At 41.3% G+C, this 21217-nt stretch overlaps 1 protein-coding gene and 2 long non-coding RNA genes across 4 annotated transcripts in view; 2 read left to right on the forward strand and 1 right to left on the reverse strand.

Annotated features, from left to right (window-relative positions):
- Positions 1 to 21217, forward strand: part of SEZ6L (seizure related 6 homolog like) — a 614672-nt gene that overhangs the window by 437281 nt on the left and 156174 nt on the right. For both annotated transcript variants that reach the window (XM_077461365.1, XM_077461364.1), the window contains one exon: positions 2904 to 3069. In XM_077461365.1, the coding sequence (XP_077317491.1) occupies positions 2904 to 3069 (166 nt within the window). The remainder of the gene's footprint in view (positions 1 to 2903; positions 3070 to 21217) is intronic.
- Positions 4170 to 5522, reverse strand: LOC143940211 (uncharacterized). The gene is made up of 2 exons (XR_013263829.1): positions 4588 to 5522; positions 4170 to 4425 (listed from the first exon to the last, which is right to left on the reverse strand). It is a non-coding gene; the product is annotated as an uncharacterized LOC143940211 (long non-coding RNA).
- Positions 9035 to 10387, forward strand: LOC143940212 (uncharacterized). The gene is made up of 2 exons (XR_013263830.1): positions 9035 to 9969; positions 10132 to 10387. It is a non-coding gene; the product is annotated as an uncharacterized LOC143940212 (long non-coding RNA).

Raw genomic sequence — 21217 nt, forward strand, 5'->3', positions numbered from 1 at the left:
CCTTGATACTTTCCTAAAGGTACATTATAACGGGGTACTTATATTTATAGGTAAAGTTGATCCAGGGTAAATCCGATTGCCTCTCGAGGGATCAGGAAGGAATTTTTCCCCTGTTGTAGCAAATTGGGCTATGCTCTGCTGGGGTTTTTGCCTTCCTCTGGATCAGCTGTGGGTGTAGAATTGGGTGTGTCGGGTTGTGCGGTATTTTATTTGTTTGACTCGTGGTTAGGACTGGATGCACTTCTGTCTTTTCCGACCTGGCTACCCATCTATCTTACCATAACTCCTTGCAATTGTTGCAGGCACGCATCCTGGCATAACTCCTTGCAATCATTGCAGGCACGCATCCTAGCATAACATCTTGCAATCATGGCAAGCACGCATCCTGGTGCGACTCCTTGCAATCGTTGCAGGCACGCATCCTAACATATCATCTTGCAATCGTTGCAAGCACGTATCTTGGCATAACATCTTGCAATCGTTGCAAGCACGCACCCAAACACATGTTCAAGCACAACTCCTGCAGTCTTTGCAAAGCACATGCGGTAACACGAATTTCTCATAGTCACTACCAACACATCTCCAGTGACAAACTCCCGCGCAATTGTCGCAAGTACACGTTTAAACACTACTTTTGCAATCATGCCAAGGCTCGCGACTTAGCATAACTTCTTGCAATCATTCTTTTGCAAGCACATTCTCAGTGGCACACAAACTGGCTACACGTCGTTTTCAGCAGCACTTAATTGACCACTTGTCTCCTGTGGCTTTCCTTACAAGCCACTCACCGTTTCCTGTCTGTCTGTCTCTCCCTTAGGACAGTTGAGTGCAACTTCCGTCCTGCACCAGGATCATATTGACACACGCAACTGGCTTCTTCCTGTAACACGCTCAGGATATACCTAGCCAGCGTTCAGCATTTTGTTATCCTTACAGGGCCCGGAGAGCCATCCGTCTTTACGGCCCATACAGCAAGATCCCCACTACGAGGCATCCAGAGGCATCGCCCATAGCCAACGGCAAACGACGCCCATCACATCTGCCATCTTTACGGACATATAAAAATCCTTGCATATTCCCCAGTCTAGTCATCCAAGCGGCCATCTACCTGGCCCTTTGTGGTTTTCCATGGCCTAGCCAATTTATTGTTGGTAGCACTGGCAGCCAGGTTCTACACAGACACTACCTGACGAACGTTCAAATCGGCAATACGGGCCATTCCCCAGGGTCGATCTTTATGTCACGCCTCCTGGTCCTCCTCTCACGGACACAGGACCCTTCTCAGATCCTTAATTTAGATGCCGTGTCAATAGCAGACCTATCTATGTCGGAAGGTTCCTTACTGCATGAATTGGTGTAGCGATGTTTAGACAATCTACGATGCCCCTGTCACCCCTGGTAGTGACGGATGCCACAGCCCCCACAGGCTCGCTGCAATTTTTGGCCACCACTGGTTACAGAACCATGGCATCAGGGATACTCCTAAACCCCGGGTTTACCTGGACTTCCTCCCTCTTCAAGCTATACCCGGTCATGACAGCCTCTTGAATCTGGGGTTATGTCAGGACAGGACAGGCTGTGGCTTTCACCACCGACAACTGGGCCGAGGCACACCTTGTTGATGAAGCCAGGTCTGGACCGCTCTCGGTTGGGTCCTTCCTGCGCAGACCGCTGCAGTTATCTTGGGGGCACCAGTTTAAAGTCCATTGTATGGGCATTCCAGGCCTTCAGCAATCCCGCAGGCCAAGTCCGGCATAGTCGTCACTTGGCTCGCTACCAACACCATTTCATCCTCCACCTTGCAGTGTCTAAAACCCAGCAATCTGGCTCCAGGATAGACGTCCATTTCTATAGAGTAGGCAGTGCTTGGTGTCAAGTAACCATACTCGACTACCTACTGTCACTCCTACCGGAACGCCTAATCTCCAGTTCCCTATTGCCTTTTCGTGCTAACACTTGTGTACCTGCCAGTTTCCCAAACACATGGGGTTCTTCTACGCAGCCTACACCTCAACCCCGGTCCATACCGTGGTCACTCTTTAGTATTTGAGCACCCTTGGCAGCATGTTGGCATGGGTCCCAAGTCACGTCATTGAGAGTCTAAGCAGTTGGAACCCTGCCTACCTCGCCCGGTACATCCCCAATCCTCGGATGGAAATGGCACAAGCATTCACCAAACTTGCTCAACTAATTAAGCTAAAACTAACAAAACTACACCCCTACCTGAATGTTTTTGCCCCCTTATTTTGGTATACCGACCATGAGACCAGGGCACACTTCAGGTCCATTTCATGTTGTTAATCTTATGGTAAAGTCTATTTGTTTATATCCGTATCGGCCATAGGGCTTTGACCATAAGTAGGAAGGCCAGTGTGGTGGCCTGAATTTATGGGAGGAGCCCGGAGGGTATTTAACCAGCCCGCTCGCCTGGGGTCTTTGTCGGTTTCCGGTGCGTGGCACCCACCCTCCCATCCCCTTTTCAGGGCATTTCTCAAATTCATTTCTCTTCACAAATATTAATTTCTAATCTAGGGTATGCCCCCTTATTTTGGTATACCGACCATGAGACCAGGGCACACTTCAGGCCCATTTCATGTTGTTAATCTTATGGTAAAGTCTATTTGTTTATATCCGTATCGGTCATAGGGCTTTGACCATAAATATATAGTTGTATACATATAACATCTGCTTGATTCCGAGGTGTGGCAAAGATGTGTTAATAATAAGATTTTAGATAATAATTTATAATTGGATAAATCTTTTGCCGGGGAACCTGGTAAGCATACATGTGTTTCGATAGTGTCTTTAGCTGCATGCCTTAGGTTCCACCTTGCTATATCCATGTTTTTGGGTTTTATTTTCTAAAAATGTACATCATAAATATAATTTCATTATGCTTTTAGCCCCATGTGGAGGAAGAATACAAAATGCCACTGTTGGACGAGTACTTTCCCCTAACTTCCCAAGTAACTATAGCAACAATCTCTTCTGTGCGTGGACGATTGATGCACCGGGAGGACAGAAATTGCACTTGCATTTTGAGAAGTTCATTTTGGCTGAAAAAGACAGGTACAATTACTTGAATCTTTTTGTCTTGTATAGTTCTTCAATGGCTCTTAGTTTTCCTGCTGTTGTACAATGAATCAACATCAATCAGCTTAGCTCTGATTTTATACAGAATCTTATTCATCCTGTGAGCTTGTGAGCTTGAATCAAGGTAATCATCTAAAGTATGATACACTGGACTACACATTTTGAATCATATAATTGACAACTTGTCCAAACATGTACCACATGCACAGCCATTATGTTTTTGGAGTTTCAACATGATGATAACAATATATTTAGCTATAAAGTGTACCTATAGCCAAAACATTTTGTATAGTAGGGAGGGGTTTGCATTACTACCTGTGTCCCTACTTCAACCATTGTCACCAAGGTTAAAAGCAATCTTTCCCACCAGAACGAGAGGTGAGGGGATATTATCCACTGGGAAGACCAGTTCCAGTGACAAATGTCATTCCTCTTGTATCTTGATATGTCTCGGAGACAGGAAAACAAGGGGTAATCCTCAGGTGTTGTTTTTCTTGTTTGTTTTCTGTTGTCCCTTCTATAAGGAAATAAGTACGTAGGATGCAGAACAATGTAATGATGGTTATTTAAAAAATATATATATACACGATAATGTAATGTAATGGAATGAGATTATAACACTATGTATATGGCTTGAGGTGCTTCTCAAATGGTTGTATGGACTTTTGTAAAAAACATAAAGGAAAGAATAGCAATTTGAAAAGGTTTCTCAATGTGTCTGATTTATATTTCTTCTCAAAATGGTACAAGAAGACTGTCTAAGGCTGCTGCAATGTCATTAGACCAGCGGTTGCCAAGCTTTGTGAGACCAAGACCTGGTAAAATTTTTCAAAAGCTTCCCTCCCCTAATAGTAAAAAAAAATACAGTAAAATTAAATTCAGTAATCGGGCTATAAGTGAGGGGAATATTGCCTTTCTCTGGTAAATATTGCCAATTAACCAGAGAAAAAAGGAATGTGACATTTCCAAGGACATCACTAATTAATGCACTGTGAAGAAAATATAATGACAGGAACGGAAGGAGAAGGGCGGGACTGTTACGGTGCTAGTAATGGTTAGAAAAAAGTATATAGATGTTTAGATAAAAAAGAATATTTTATTAAATGTAGTAAAAGCGATCAAGAGAATACAAAAAGATCAAATTTAACAATATACATATATTGGCTGGCATACAGAGCAATATATAAAATCCAACAATTAGTTTGAATAACCATATTCTTGGCAGTTCAGATGGAAAATTCCCGACATGTTTCGCCTATTGTTAGGCTTCTTCAGGGGAGCCAATAATTGGTGGAAGAGAAATTGTTTTGTTTAAAATACAGAAAAGGTTCACTACGAATAGAGAAAAACAAAACAGCATTAATGGAGACGGTCATATACAAAAGCACACTCTTAGTCCTCAGCATTGCCCAGGTGTCTCAAGGGACCAATCAATACAGAGTAAAACAAATAGTATGTGTGTGTCATTGGAAAGTATAAATTAATAATACCTACCAATCTAAAACAGATGCGTCTAATCCCTAAGAAGAAGACCCCACCCGGGATTGGGAAGCGAACCGATCAGAGATAACCGCCAATGCGGTGACTGCAGGAGACAAAATAAGCGAACAGGCAAATCTAATATTTTACCATTTTTACAAGGAGCTTGAAAAAGCTTCCATAGAAATTAGGGTAATTAATAGATTGAAAAAGTCCATTACAATAAGGAATAAATTCAAAACATACCTGTGCTGAGTTAGGTGTATCATGTGTTACACATGGGGAACTGGAAATTACCCAGAAAAGGGTCCTTGAAATTATTTCTAGAAGCCCGTGAATTGATCTTGATTGTAATGGGGTAAAGCACAAAAAGAAAAAAGAAAAATATTCAGATGTATAAAAAGAGCCCTAAAGCAGAGCAAGAGGAAGAAAGAAAAGGGAATTGGTTGGGCATTATGCTCAAAAAGTAGCTTTTAATCCATTAAAATGAATCTTGCTTACCAAAATCGCATAAAAATGCAGTCTCAATTGTAGCTGTATTCTGCAAACAGCAACCCAAGCGTACCGCACAGCAGACAGCAATGGAGCCACACCATTCAGGTTCCGAGCGGAACCGCCAGAAAAAAAGGAAAGTGAATCTAGGGTATAGAAATGACCAAATTAAATTTAAATGAATTGGACAAAAAGGGAAGGAGAGAAGGTTGGAACAGCTACGTTGTCTGCGTGGACAAACTCCGCACTTGTTCTATAAACTGACCTTACGGCGATGTCGACTCACAAGGGCTCGGCAGGGCGGACAGACCTGCAGTGTTGGCGAACGCCTTTTTATCTCCCTCATCATCCGGCGTCTAATTAGCGACGTCGGATGTGAGCGGACAGTGGATGCGGAACAGCGCATGCGCGCGCACCCGCGTCACACAAAAGGCCTACAGTCCCCATAATGCCCGGCGGCGGCGTCTCCGTAACTAAGGAGACCGGGACGCCGCGACAGGCAATAACGGGGAACATGGGAGAGACACTCAAGAGGGCTCAAAAGAGCCCTGTGAAGACTGTCAATCCAGGGACCCAGTGTGGCGAATGTGCTCGCCCAGCAGCCCGCATATTGACAGGTCCAGCTCCCACATAGCTGGACCTGTGTGTCCATGCAGGCACCCATAATAGGCGGAAACAAAGTGATCGGACGCGCCCCCCCCCACAAGGAAGGCAACCTAGAAACAAATGACTAGGGGGAAACATCGAGACAATATATGACACTGAAAACAGTGTGGATTGGTCTAAATGGTTGACAACCAAAAAATGGTTTTGTGGTCTAAGTTAAACTAAATCCCTTGAGACATATGGACCAAAGTAGGAAGGAAGAACTGTGCCTGTCGGCCGACTCCATATGGATTCATAGATGTACAATGAAACAATAAACAAGTTATAATAATGAATTTGAACAGATTCATACGACAGAGCGTTAATGAGGACAGCTACCTTATACATGAAGCATAAACAAAAAATCAATAATGTTTAAAGTGTAAAATAAAAAAATGAAGAAAGAAGCAGGTGGAATTTTTACATGAACTAGAATAGAAAAATAAAGTTTAAAGATAAAGATAAAAAAAGCGACAATTATTAAGTAGATCAATAAGGTTGTTATTTTAGACTGAAAACAAAAACTGAAATGTAGCCGGAATAAATGACACATAGCAACAGAAAAACAATAAACAGAAGATAAATAAAAGTAAAAATAAAAATAAATATAAAAAAATAATAATAAAAAAAAATTAAAATAAAAATAAAAATAAATATAAAGATAAAAAAAAAAAATAATAAAAAAAATTTTTATATAAATATATGACTGAGAACGCCAGTGCTCTCATTGACAAGCACCTTTTTCCACATGTACTATCTTTGCCATCCTATGTAAAGGACACCATCGATCTATTACGGATTTTAGATGGGAAACAACTTCCCCCAGGTACATGGCTAGTGGCCTTGGATGTTGAGTGTCTTTACAATTCCATCCCACACTCAATAGGCATCCAAGTCATGCACTCCTTCCTTCGGGAACGTGGTTCTATTTCGCAGAATTATGACAAATTTGTGCTTCAACTTTTAGAGTTCATTCTCACGCACAATTATTTCATGTTTGATCGCTCCCACTACCTCCAGGTGCAGGGCGTGGCTATGGGCACTAAATGTGCCCCTACCTACGCCAATCTGTACCTGGGGGGGTGGGAGCGACATATCTTCTCAGATGACCAATCCCGGGATTGGTGCCAGTTCATCTTGGGTTGGCACCGTTATATTGATGACATTTTGTTACTATGGACTGGTTCCCTTGATGAATTACATGAATTCTTTGACAACTTATCTACCAATCAATTTAATCTCAAATTCACGATGGAATTCAGTCAGACCCAGATTAATTTTCTGGATATACACATCAAATTGGACAAAAATGGTGTTATTGACTCAGCCCTATACCGTAAACCCTCTGCGGGGAACACTATCCTTCATGCGGAAAGTGCTCACCCTAGATCACTTATAGACAGCATTCCGTACAGCCAGTACCTTCGTTTACGTCGCAACTGTTCTCAAGACGTGGATTTTGAATTAGCTGCACGGGATCTCACCACACGACTCTGTCAACGTGGATACAGTAAATCATTACTAAAACGCACCTACAATAAAGTATCTAAATTGAACAGAAGCCATTTAATTTACCCCAAACCCAAACCTACCTCCCATGCACCCATACGCATCATAACACAGTATTCACGTCAACATCATCAAATGAAAGCAATTCTTGACAAATATTGGCCCTTACTAACGGCCGACCCAATTATTCATAAATACATCAAGCCTTTTCCCCAATTGACATACCGCAGATCCCAGTCCATGAGAGACCGACTAGTCACAAGTCACTTCAATACCCTCCGACCTGTCAAACCCAATCGCACTGGCACCTATCCTTGTGGCCACTGCGATATTTGTCGCTTCATTTCAGGATCATCACAAATCACACTACCTAATGGTTCTGTTCGCACCATTGGACATTGTGTTACTTGTAAAACTGTGGGGATTGTCTATATTGCCAACTGCCCTTGTGGATGTTTCTACATTGGAAAGACCAAGCGTCCATTCTATAAAAGAATCAGAGATCACATGCTGCCTTTATCTAAACGATTATGCACTACAGCATTAAACAGACATATAGGCAATTCCCACAATTTTGATTCCAACGGTGTATATTTCGCAGCTCTGGAACATGTGCCCATTCATGCCCGGGGTGGTGAAATAGACACGCGTTTACTTCAATTGGAAACCCAATGGATATATACCTTAGAAGCCACTAAGCATCCAGGTTTAAATGAATACATTACATTCAAACACTTTCTCTAAAAACTATTACTTCCTCATACCCCTCAATAACTAATATGTTTAATCCTGAACCCATGGAATTTTCCATGGGGGGCCCGCTCCTTTGAAACTAGGGCTACCCATTCTCTGCAAAATTGTCAGTATTTTCACATTTCACATTTCACACGTTTTTTTTTTTTTTTTTTTTATATTTATATAAAATTTTTTTTTTTTTTTTATTATTTTTTTTTTTTTATCTTTATATTTATTTTTATTTTTATTTTAATTTTTTTTTTTTTTTTTATTATTATTTTTTTATATTTATTTTTATTTTTACTTTTATTTATCTTCTGTTTATTGTTTTTCTGTTGCTATGTGTCATTTATTCCGGCTACATTTCAGTTTTTGTTTTCAGTCTAAAATAACAACCTTATTGATCTACTTAATAATTGTCGCTTTTTTTATCTTTATCTTTAAACTTTATTTTTCTATTCTAGTTCATGTAAAAATTCCACCTGCTTCTTTCTTCATTTTTTTATTTTACACTTTAAACATTATTGATTTTTTGTTTATGCTTCATGTATAAGGTAGCTGTCCTCATTAACGCTCTGTCGTATGAATCTGTTCAAATTCATTATTATAACTTGTTTATTGTTTCATTGTACATCTATGAATCCATATGGAGTCGGCCGACAGGCACAGTTCTTCCTTCCTACTTTGGTCCATATGTCTCAAGGGATTTAGTTTAACTTAGACCACAAAACCATTTTTTGGTTGTCAACCATTTAGACCAATCCACACTGTTTTCAGTGTCATATATTGTCTCGATGTTTCCCCCTAGTCATTTGTTTCTAGGTTGCCTTCCTTGTGGGGGGGGGGCGCGTCCGATCACTTTGTTTCCGCCTATTATGGGTGCCTGCATGGACACACAGGTCCAGCTATGTGGGAGCTGGACCTGTCAATATGCGGGCTGCTGGGCGAGCACATTCGCCACACTGGGTCCCTGGATTGACAGTCTTCACAGGGCTCTTTTGAGCCCTCTTGAGTGTCTCTCCCATGTTCCCCGTTATTGCCTGTCGCGGCGTCCCGGTCTCCTTAGTTACGGAGACGCCGCCGCCGGGCATTATGGGGACTGTAGGCCTTTTGTGTGACGCGGGTGCGCGCGCATGCGCTGTTCCGCATCCACTGTCCGCTCACATCCGACGTCGCTAATTAGACGCCGGATGATGAGGGAGATAAAAAGGCGTTCGCCAACACTGCAGGTCTGTCCGCCCTGCCGAGCCCTTGTGAGTCGACATCGCCGTAAGGTCAGTTTATAGAACAAGTGCGGAGTTTGTCCACGCAGACAACGTAGCTGTTCCAACCTTCTCTCCTTCCCTTTTTGTCCAATTCATTTAAATTTAATTTGGTCATTTCTATACCCTAGATTCACTTTCCTTTTTTTCTGGCGGTTCCGCTCGGAACCTGAATGGTGTGGCTCCATTGCTGTCTGCTGTGCGGTACGCTTGGGTTGCTGTTTGCAGAATACAGCTACAATTGAGACTGCATTTTTATGCGATTTTGGTAAGCAAGATTCATTTTAATGGATTAAAAGCTACTTTTTGAGCATAATGCCCAACCAATTCCCTTTTCTTTCTTCCTCTTGCTCTGCTTTAGGGCTCTTTTTATACATCTGAATATTTTTCTTTTTTCTTTTTGTGCTTTACCCCATTACAATCAAGATCAATTCACGGGCTTCTAGAAATAATTTCAAGGACCCTTTTCTGGGTAATTTCCAGTTCCCCATGTGTAACACATGATACACCTAACTCAGCACAGGTATGTTTTGAATTTATTCCTTATTGTAATGGACTTTTTCAATCTATTAATTACCCTAATTTCTATGGAAGCTTTTTCAAGCTCCTTGTAAAAATGGTAAAATATTAGATTTGCCTGTTCGCTTATTTTGTCTCCTGCAGTCACCGCATTGGCGGTTATCTCTGATCGGTTCGCTTCCCAATCCCGGGTGGGGTCTTCTTCTTAGGGATTAGACGCATCTGTTTTAGATTGGTAGGTATTATTAATTTATACTTTCCAATGACACACACATACTATTTGTTTTACTCTGTATTGATTGGTCCCTTGAGACACCTGGGCAATGCTGAGGACTAAGAGTGTGCTTTTGTATATGACCGTCTCCATTAATGCTGTTTTGTTTTTCTCTATTCGGAGTGAACCTTTTCTGTATTTTAAACAAAACAATTTCTCTTCCACCAATTATTGGCTCCCCTGAAGAAGCCTAACAATAGGCGAAACATGTCGGGAATTTTCCATCTGAACTGCCAAGAATATGGTTATTCAAACTAATTGTTGGATTTTATATATTGCTCTGTATGCCAGCCAATATATGTATATTGTTAAATTTGATCTTTTTGTATTCTCTTGATCGCTTTTACTACATTTAATAAAATATTCTTTTTTATCTAAACATCTATATACTTTTTTCTAACCATTACTAGCACCGTAACAGTCCCGCCCTTCTCCTTCCGTTCCTCCCTATCTGTTACAATTGGGATGAGGTGCGTTGTTAATCCCTTGCCTTACTTAGCTCTTTCTTTTCCCTATACAAAATATAATGACAGTTTCAGGTGTCCCCACCCTTTCTCAATTTCAAAAGTGTATAGGTAATTACTAGGAAAATAATTAAAGTGATTGTAAACACTCACATTTTTTTATTAAAATAACAAACATGTTATATTTAACCACTCTGTGCAATGGTTTGCACATAGAAGCCCTGAACGTCCTCCTCCGGGGTCCTCCGTCAATGCTCCAGGCTATTCTTCTTATCTGTGTGCCCCCAGAACAAGATACTTGCGGGGGCCACCTGCAGGCTTGTTCCCGAGCCTTACAAAGGTACAAAACACCACTCTGAATACCAAATATACAATGGAAATCATAACATTACCACAGAACCATTAACCCTATTACACAGTATACTCATTACTTGTATATTACAAGTCCTATTGAGCAATGCAATTGATACTGTTATTATAACATATACAAATCAAATTCTTTATTAAGACCCAACAGTTGTAATGCTAAAATTAAAACCAATCAATTATTAGTAATTATTATTAGTAGTAGTAAAACTGAAAGTAGAAAATATAGTATAATAATTATAATCAGTGTGTGTGTAGTTATTTTGTTAGATTATGTAGAAATGTGCTATTCCTAGATGTAAACAGCCCACTCAGTGATTTCCAGGTAGGTTTCAGTGCTGTGCAAAGTGGGACTTCCCTGTGGCCCCTGACAATTGACATGTCAGTGGTCCTTATAATATCCAGCAAGTTTTTTCGTTGCTGTTTTCAAATGCTGAAAAGTTTGATCCAACCTGTCTCCTTGCTGTGACTGGATGACAGGCGGACAGAGGGCTCGGTTAGTGGTTACATCCTGCTGCCTCTTCTCTTTACACAAACAGCACCCTGAAGCAGAAACTACTCATCCAAGGCCCTGCAGCCTGGTGAAGCCCTGTAAGATAAGCCTCTAAGAAGTATACTTCTGGGGTGAGCCTCATTCTATGCTGAAACGTATTGTGTGTGGGGGTAGAGTGTTATTCAATACGCAACCTAAGGAAGAACTATCCCTTAAGAGACAATTATAAAAATCTGAATAAGGTTTGGGACTTTTCATGTACTTCCTTGAGTTAATAACCACTGAGCCAACACGTTATATAAAATCATTTGTACATAACTTTATTTAGAACATTATAAAATTCTTAACCACTTGCCGACCACCCGCCGCAGTTAAACTGTGGCAAGGTGGCAAGGCTGCGCGAAACGGCGTCTGCCACAGAATGTCTGCCAGAACCCACCGATCGTTCCCCAGAGAGATAGAACGGTGGCCTGCCAATGTAAACATGGAAGACCGCCGCTCTGTCAGGCATGGGTACTGCAATCTTGTGTTCCCGCTAATCAGGAACACGGATCACTGTGTCCATGCAGTGGGCCCATCTCCCCATAGTAAGAAAGCACAAACAGGGAATACACGTAACCCTTTGATCATCCTTGATGTTAAACCCTTCCCTGCCAATGTCATTTAAACAGTGTCAGTGCCTATTTTTAGCACTGATCACTGTAATAATGTCATTGGTTCCCAAAAAAGTGTCAAAAGTGTCAGTTAGGGGTCCGATCTGTTTGTCACAATGTTGCAGTCCCACTAAAAATCGCTGAGAGTCTCAATTACTAGTAAAAAAATAAAAAAAAATAAAAATGCTATAAATCTATCCCCTATTTTGTAGACAATATAACTTTTGTGCAAACCAATCAATATGTGCTTATTGGGATGTTTTTTACCAAAAATACGTAGCAGAATACATATTGGCCTAAACTGATGAAGAAATTCGATTTTTACATTTTTTTATTGGATATGTTTTATATCCGAAAGTAAAAAATATATATTTTGTTTTTCAAAATTGTCAGTCTCTTTTGTTTCTAGCGCAAAAAAATAAAAACCACAGAGGTGATTAAATACCACAAAAAGACATCTCTATTTGTGAGGAAAAAAAGGACATCAATTTTATTTGCGTACAATGTCGCACGACCGCGCAATTGTCAGTTAAAGTAACGCAGTGCCGTATCGCAAAAAATATCTTGGTCTTTAAGGGTGTAAAAGAAAGGGGTTTATTCCATAAAACAAGTTAAAGCGGGAGTCCACCGGGACTCCGCGTTTTTTTTTTTTTTTTAAAAGCCAGCAGCTACAAATACTGCAGCTGCTGACTTTTAAAATAGTGACACTTACCTGTCCAGCGCGCCCGCGATGTCGGCACCCGAAGCCGATCTCTAGGTCGCCTGTCGGGTCCTGCCGCCGCCATCTTGGGTATGGGAATCAGGAAATGGAGCCTTTCGGCTTCATTTCCCGGTTCCCTACTGTGCATGCGCGAATCGCGCTGCGCAATAAGGACGCTCCCCGCTGCCTCTGGGATCTGTGTGTTTCCCAGCAGGCAGCGGGGCACTTGCGGGAAGGGGCGGGCACTTGCGGAAAGGGGCGTAAGTTACGCCCCTTTCCGCAGAGAGCTATCCCGGAAGTGGGTGCAGTTACCTGGATTATCCAGGTAACTGCACCCCCCTCCCCCCTGAAAGGTGCCGATTGTGGCACCGGAGGGGGGGAGGGTTCCGATGAGCGGAAGATCCACTTTAGGGTGGACCTCCGCTTTAACAAACTGTTTGTCCAGGGTGATGTAATCCTGGATTCAAGAACCGGTTTTGTATATCTTTTTAAATCTTCAATCCTGGATCTTGGATCCAGCATTACATCACCCTGGACAAGCAGTTTGTTAACTTGTTTTTATGGAATAAACCCCTTTCTTTTACGAATTGTATAATGTTCTGAATAAAGTTATGTACAAAACGATTTAATATAACATGTTGACTCAGTGGTTATTAACCCAAGGAAGTAGATGAAAAGTCCCTAACCTCTATCTTTGCTGCCTTTCACTGCACACAAGGGCCACTAATAGGGGATTTTGGTGTACCAGACGATCAGTCTCTTTAGAGCGGGTGATGATTGTTCAAACTTATTGTGACTACTTGGTTAGAAGACAGCAGTTGAGAAACAGTAACGTGGAAACTTTGTATAACAAAGTACCATAATCTTTCTAAGTGTCTCTTCATCTACACTGATAGGTAGCCTGTGAGGTAGGTGCCAATAGCATATACACAAGGAGAACTCAGGCCTGTATTAAACCAAATGTTTGATGAAAAAATAAACAAAAACTTATGTACAGAACAGTAAGCATCTGTGGGCACACATAGGTATCCTCAGCATAGTGTGTAAGGACACCCTGGAGATTAATTCCCCTTTTATCAAGCCTCCAGAGGCTTTAAATCCATTGCCATTCCAGCACAGTAAGCCCTTTCACTGCAAGATACTCCAGTAGCTGTTGATGTCAGATGTGTCATCCAGTGAGTAGCTTCAGAGCACTACCGTGTTTCCCCGAAAATAAGACAGGGTCTCATATTAATTTTGGCTACAAAAAATGCACCAGGGCTTGTTTTCAGGGGATGTCTTATTTGTCACTCTCCTTCTCTGTCAGCTCAGGAGTTAGCATCTATGTAATCCTCAAAATAAACCCTAGTTAAAGCCCTTGTAAAATCATTTAATCTGCTCTGTAAATGTATTATATAATGTCCAGTGTGTGTCTTTATGTAACATTGTAGAAAATACCTTATTTACAGCGTCGCTGGGTGCACACATGACCTGCCAGAGCTCTTCTTCTCCGCTCTGAGCACTGCTGAGGGAGATGCCGAGATCCCCGCTGAGGTCGGTCCCACTCTGAGCACTGCAGAGGGAAGGGCAGGAGACGTTGGTAGGTAGGAGAGGAAGAGAGCTCTGGCAGGTCGCATGAGTGCCCAGCTGCGCTGTAAATAAGATCTTTTCTACAATACTGTTACATAAAGACACACACTGGACATTATACAATCCTTTTTCAGCGTGGATTACATGATTTTACAAGGACTTTAACTAGGGCTTATCTTCGGGTAGGGCTTATATTGCAGCCATTCTATCTCCGTATGCCCATGCAGTATGCATATGTTCTGTAAAGGAGATACTGTTTCATTTTTTCAATAAATATCCAGTTTAATACATGCCCTCGCCTTCCTTGTTTTTATCTCCTTTGCACTAGTTTGATCACTCCCCCCCCCCCCCACGCCAATCCCGGAGGAGGTGCAGGAGCCGCAGTGGTAATTATATGGAATATTCTAAGGACATTATGGACTGAGCGGACTCACAGGGTTGTGCAGGTTAGGGTATGTGCACAACTTATATTTTGTTTGTGAGGTAGGTGCCACCTAGATACCAGATGGGCACACAAAGTGTAAACAATCATCACCAGCCCTGCAGGGGCTGTGACAGCCCTGCAGGAAGGAAAACAGGCTGTACCAATACATGGTGGCCAAACATAGAAAATAACTACTGGTTCTGCAAAGACTATGTCGGCTTACTCAGAATCATTGAATTAGAATGACACCTATACTAACGAAGATTGGAATGTCCATAGGGACATGTGAATTAATAAGCAAAAAAATACATTTTGGCATGTCAATAATCATCTGAATACTTTCTTCATGACAACAGGACCTTCTACCTACATCTCTGACTGTTACGCCTCTTTCTTTTACTGCCAGAGAAAAGTGTAGGATAAATGTGGATTGCTGTAGGCAGTTGTGGATTTGGGTAAGCTATTATTCTGCCAGTCAGAGAAAGGAGAACTTCAAGCAAATGAAAAAAAAAATGGAACAATATATTATTTTTTGATGATAGGATTCAAAGATATATCCATATGACGTATGTGAAACAGATCTGTACTGACAGCTGCTTCATGTCTGGCAAGTGAGCCATTTAAACTAATTAGAGTTATTTCAGGTAACTAAAAAAAACTGCTTAAAGCGGTGGAACATTTTTGCTGTTACCTAACAAAAATTGTGCTAGCAGGAGTTAACCCTTAAAGGGGTCATAAAGTCAGATGGTTTTTTATCTGAATGCATTCTATTCATTCAAATAAAAAGCCTTGTGTATGCAGCAGCCCCCCTAATAGTTACCTGAGCCCTATCTCTGTCTAGCGATGTCCATGAGTGTCTCGGTTTGTCCAAGACTCTCCCTGCTTATTGGCTGAGACACAGCAGCAGTGCTATTGGCTCCAGCTGCTGTCAATCAGGAGAGAGAAGGGTGGGGCTAGGCAGCGGCTCCATGTCTGAATGGACAGAGGGAGTTGTGACTCAGCTCGAGTGCTCCCATAGTAAGCTGCTTGCTGTGGAGGCACTGAACAGGAGGGAGGGGCCAGGAGTACAGATGAGGAACCCGAAAAGAGGAGGATCCGGGCTGTTCTGTGAAAATCCACTGCACAGGGCAGGTAAGTATAACATGTTTGGTATTGTTATAGAAAAAGAACGAGACTTTACAATCACTTTAACCACTTAAGGACTGCCTCACGCCGATATACGTCAGCAGAATGGCATGGCTGGGCACAATCACGTACCGGTACGTGATTCTTTAAGTGACCAGCCATGGGTCGGGAGCGACCGACCCGAACCTGAGCTCCGTGGACCAGTGGACCCGATCGCCACTGGTGTCCCGCGATCGGGTCACAGAGCTGAAGAACGAGGAGAGGCCTGTGTAAGCAAACCTCTCCACGTGCTTCCCTGGGTGGCTGTCACCGATCGCCTGTTCCCTTTTATAGGGAAGGACGATCAGTGATGTCACAAGCCAGGCAACGCCCCCTACAATAAAAAAACACATCACGTCATACATAAACCCTACACTGCCCCCTAGTGGTTAACTCCTTCACTGCTGGTGTCATTTACACAGGAATCAGTGCATTTAAATAGCACTGATTGCTGTATAAATTACAATGGTCCCAAAAATGTGTCAAAAATGTCCGATGTGTCCGCCATAATGTCACAGTCACAATAAAAATCACTGATCGCCGCCATTACTAGTAAAAAAAAAATTAATAAAAATGCTATAAAACTATCCCCTATTTTTTAAACGCTATAACTTTTGCGCAAACCAATGAATAATCGCTAATTGCACTTTTTTTTTACCAAAAATATGTAGAAGAATATGTATCAGCCTAAACTGAGGATAAAAAATGTTTTTTTATATATTTTTTGGGAATATTTATTATAGCAAAAAGTAAAAAATATTGATTTTTTTTTCAAAATTGTCGCTCTATTTTTGTTTATAGCACAAAAAATAAAAACCAGAGAGGTGATCAAATACCACCAAAAGAAAGCTCTATTTGTGGGAAAAAAAGGACGCCAAAGTTTATCATGTAACCATGGTATACAGATCATCCAAAAAGGTATATAGTGGCAAAAAGTAAAAGTAAAAAGTAAAAGTAATAAGTAAAAGTTAAAGTAAAAAGATTTATAAGCTGCAGGAACTGTAGGGGTCAGATTAACTATTTTCATATTATTGGGTTTAGCAACACTTTAAAGCGGGAGTCCGCCGGGACTCCGCGTTTTTTTTTTATTTTTAAAAGCCAGCAGCTACAAATACTGCAGCTGCTGACTTTTAAAATAGTGACACTTACCTGTCCAGCGCGCCCGCGATGTCGGCACCCGAAGCCGATCTTTAGATCGTCACTCGGGTGCTGCCGCCGCCATCTTGGGTATGGGAATCAGGAAATGGAGGCTTTTCGGCTTCATTTCCCGGTTCCCTACTGCGCATGCGCGAGCCGCGCTGCACAATAAGGACAGTCCCCGCTGCCTCTGGGATCTGTGTGTTTCCCAGCAGGCAGCGGGGCACTTGCGGAAGGGGGCGGGCACTTGCGGAAAGGGGCGTAATCTACGCCCCTTTCCGCAGAGAGCTATCCCGGAAGTGGGTGCAGTTACCTGGATTATCCAGGTAACTGCACCCCCCTCCCCCCTGAAAGGTGCCAATTGTGGCGCCGGAGGGGGGGAGGATTCCGATGAGCGGAAGGTCCATTTTAGGGTGGACCTCCACTTTAAGGTGCTACTAAACCCACAACATCTGTCTGTATATGCAGTAATGCATGCTTGTTATACTTATTGTGGAACCTAAGGAGTAAATCCTCTGCATTGTGTAAAAAAGCTGTTTTCTCTGACCCCCCCCCCCCCCCCACCTTTCACAGTCCTCAAACCATTGCCTTTGATGGCAAGATGCACATGTTCAGTTTGGTGTGTATTGCTAGAGAGTTGTTGTTTTTCTTAGGAGAGTGCATGTGATCAGCACAGGGCCAATCAGCACTGTCCAGACATAGGGTTTGTGGTCCCGCAGCCTCATGGAACAGTCAGAGGAGAATGAAAACTCCTCCTACAAGCTTTAACCAGTGCTCTGCTGGACACTGATAGAAGTCACAAGACTGTTATAACTGCTGATGAGTAACAAAAAAAAGGAAGGGGAAAGGTTTGGGACTTTAAATGAGGTATACATATGATAATATGTGCCTCTATCCCTGATTCAAATGAATAATAGATAAAAAGTTGGGACTTTGTATAGGGCAGTGGTAGCTAATCAAGACAAAATATATATAGCGACTAAATGACTTTATTCACATAAAAGAGGGTATAGAATAGCACTCAGTATGCAGTACATTAAAAGCCGCTACATAATGTAAACGTTGAAAGAAGTACAGTTCATAGACATATGAAAATGACATTAAAAAAATATTCAGATAGTTCATGTACATACAATCTTAAAACCAAAATGGCAGCACATTCCAATTAACAATGTATAGAGTGTGTACTCAGTGTAAGAGAATAGCAAATAATAAGGGGGTTGATAATTTGAAAGATGAATAACTAAAATGAGGTTGCATCCTACCTATGCGTTTCGTGTAAAGACACTTCATCAGGAATGGATGCATCCATTAGTTTGTAAAACAAATAAATATAGATACCAGTAAGTTCCAGTAAGAACTCTAGTAAGAAGGAATTATCAACCCCTTTATTATTTGCTATTCTCTTACATGGAGTGCACACTCCCTACATTGTTAACTGGGATGTGCTGCCATTTTGGTTTTAAGGTTGTATGTACATGAACTATCTGAATATGTTTTTATATGTAATTTTCATATGTCTATGAACTGTACTTCTTTCAACATTTACATTATGTAGTGGCTTTTAATGTACTGCATACTGAGTGTGATTCTATACCCTCTTGTACATGAATAAAGTCATTTAGTCATTATATATATTTGTCTTGCTGCCACTTGCTCATAGAAAGTCCCAACTTTCTTTCTATTATTCATTTAACTGTTGATGAGAAAAGGTATTTAGCCATGTATATTTACAAAAACGTTTGCATTTCCATGTTCTGTGTACTGTGAGAGACCAGATATAGTGAATTCAGGGTCCTGGGTTTAGTAACACTTTAAATGCTTAGTGAGTCACTGATCCTAAACACATGGTCTGCATATTTGTTCTTGGTCAATATTTTACTAGTGAGAATGAGTTTGATAGCTTGGGAATCTTGTAGAAAGAAAAAAAATGTCAGATTCCATATTGTGGCATGACATTTAATGGCCTTTAAGTACACAGGAGATTCTGTTAAGAAAACACAGTTATTATAACAGCAGCAGAGGAGAGGCAGGCACTGAGATTTGCTGACAGGCAGGGAGGGGGAGAGAGGAGAGACTGCGGGCTGACTGAGGCACATAAACTGGCCACTGTATCATGGTTCAGCAGCCATGGCCTGTTGGAGGTACTTGAGGACTGAGGTTGAGAACCACTGTTTTGATGATAAAAAGGGACAAATTACACAGCACGAGCACTGTGCTGTTATTCATGCTTTAAAGGAACAGGATAATTATTTTTAGTTAGGGTTACAACCACTTTAAGTCACTCTGGTTGAAGCTATAGACTCTGCCTTCACGACTGACAGTTTTCAGGCTAGAAGTCAATGGGTGGGTCTCAGCATCAAGAGGCATTACAAAGAGTTTTTTTGGAGCACAGGTAGCTACTAAATTGGTGTTTCTATTAGCCTTCTTGACAGCTTCTCTCCCTAGAGGGGGGGGCTACCTAAGGGCCTTTCTCCCTGGAAGGGGGAAGGCTAAAGAACCCTTCTGTAGCAAGGCTGATCCAACCAACTAATGACAAAGTCACCAGGGGTTGGCCAACTGACAAGATGGGCAGAACTCCTGGCCCCACACACCTGATACAGAAAACTAGAGCCTATTCCACTCTGAGCACCAAATTTAAGGTGAAGTCATACAAAAAATGCAAAACATCTCAAAGAAAATTAGCTAGGAGCTCATATACATTTTATGAATCATTTTATGAATGATATCATTTTTTGTGAAATCATAAACAAATGTGCCCAGTTTTCAGGGCCTATCCCTTACAAATTTAATTTACTTTGAAAAGGTAAATTTCTACTTTACAGCACAGAATACATTTTATACTAATACTTGTTTTTATAGCAAGATGTAAATCCAGTGTACACTAACTCCTGTATCTATTCATCATGCTTTGTTCAGTTTTAGAATTCAGCTTTTGTCATTGCAAGGTAGGGTAGCTAATTAAGCTAGCTTGTTTTACATATTGCAGATTGCTGCAAATCAATAGTGATTACTGAGCATCACCAACTAAAAGCAGGTCTTAAGTACAAACTATACGTGCCAGACTTAAACTGCTAAACAAGCTTTTTTCATACATCTTACTACAAAATAGGTCACATTTTCTGCACAGCTTCATGCCACCAAAATGGAATAATTTTTTCATGTCTATTTTATTGTTTTTTTATTTTATGAAAAAGAGCAACCCAATTGTTTCCTTAAATCCCTTAACCCCTTAGTTATTCTAGTATAAATCAAAGGTACCAGGCTGCATTCACATTTTATTAAATATGACTCAAAAAAGCATGCCGAGTCATTTGAGCTCTACACTGACCCTTGATTATTTCTACTGAGGGATTCTTTCACTGGCTTAATGGCACTTGTCAATGCAAATATTGAGGGGGTTGTTGGCAACACTTAATGCAAGGTATAAGGACACGTCCTACTCTCTTGTGTTATGCACTGACCGTAAATGCCTGAAATGGATACATGCTTCTCTAATCATGAGTAAAGCCAGAGCTAAACATGTGGTGCCTGCTCAGTTAACTCAGCTTATCCACTTTGCTCAACAAAATGGTGATGGTGATAAATAACAAATTACTAGAATTCTTGTTGCTACAATGAAGTAGTTGAGCAAACATTATAGGTTTACAAAAAGCATCATTCCTTCATTGCATTTTAAGATCCAAGGTGTCTATCTCTACAAGGCTGCGCTAAACCAAGATTGAATAAAGTGGGTGAAAAACATGTATAGACAGCAGCTTACCTGTAAAATAATTTTCTTGAAATACATCACGGGACACAGAGAAGCATAGCAATTACTATGTGGGTTATAGGCCACCTTCAGGTGATGGACACTGGCACACCCAAGACAGGAAGTTCACTCCCTATATAACCCCTCCCATACCGGGAGCACCTCAGTTTTTTTAGCAAAGCAATATACATATATCCCAAAAGAGGGGAAGAACCTCTGTGTCCCATGCTGTTATAAAAATCCTATTTTTTTTAGCGTACATCACTAGATACAGAGCAGCATAGTAATTACTATGTGGTACATCCCAGAGCAATGCTATCTGAGGGGAGGGAGACACAAAAAAATCAGGGCGTCATCAGACTTGAGGACCTATACTGCTGCCTGCAGCACACTGCGCCCAAAGTTGGCATCCTCATGTCTTTTTCACATCCACCTGATAGAATCTAGTGAATGTATGGACCAAAGATCAACTTGCAACCTTGCAAGTC

Source organism: Lithobates pipiens, unplaced genomic scaffold, assembly GCF_037356315.1.
Source record: "Lithobates pipiens isolate NorthernLeopardFrog02 unplaced genomic scaffold, aLitPip1_a1.2 Scaffold_3, whole genome shotgun sequence".
Lineage (NCBI taxonomy): Eukaryota > Metazoa > Chordata > Amphibia > Anura > Ranidae > Lithobates > Lithobates pipiens.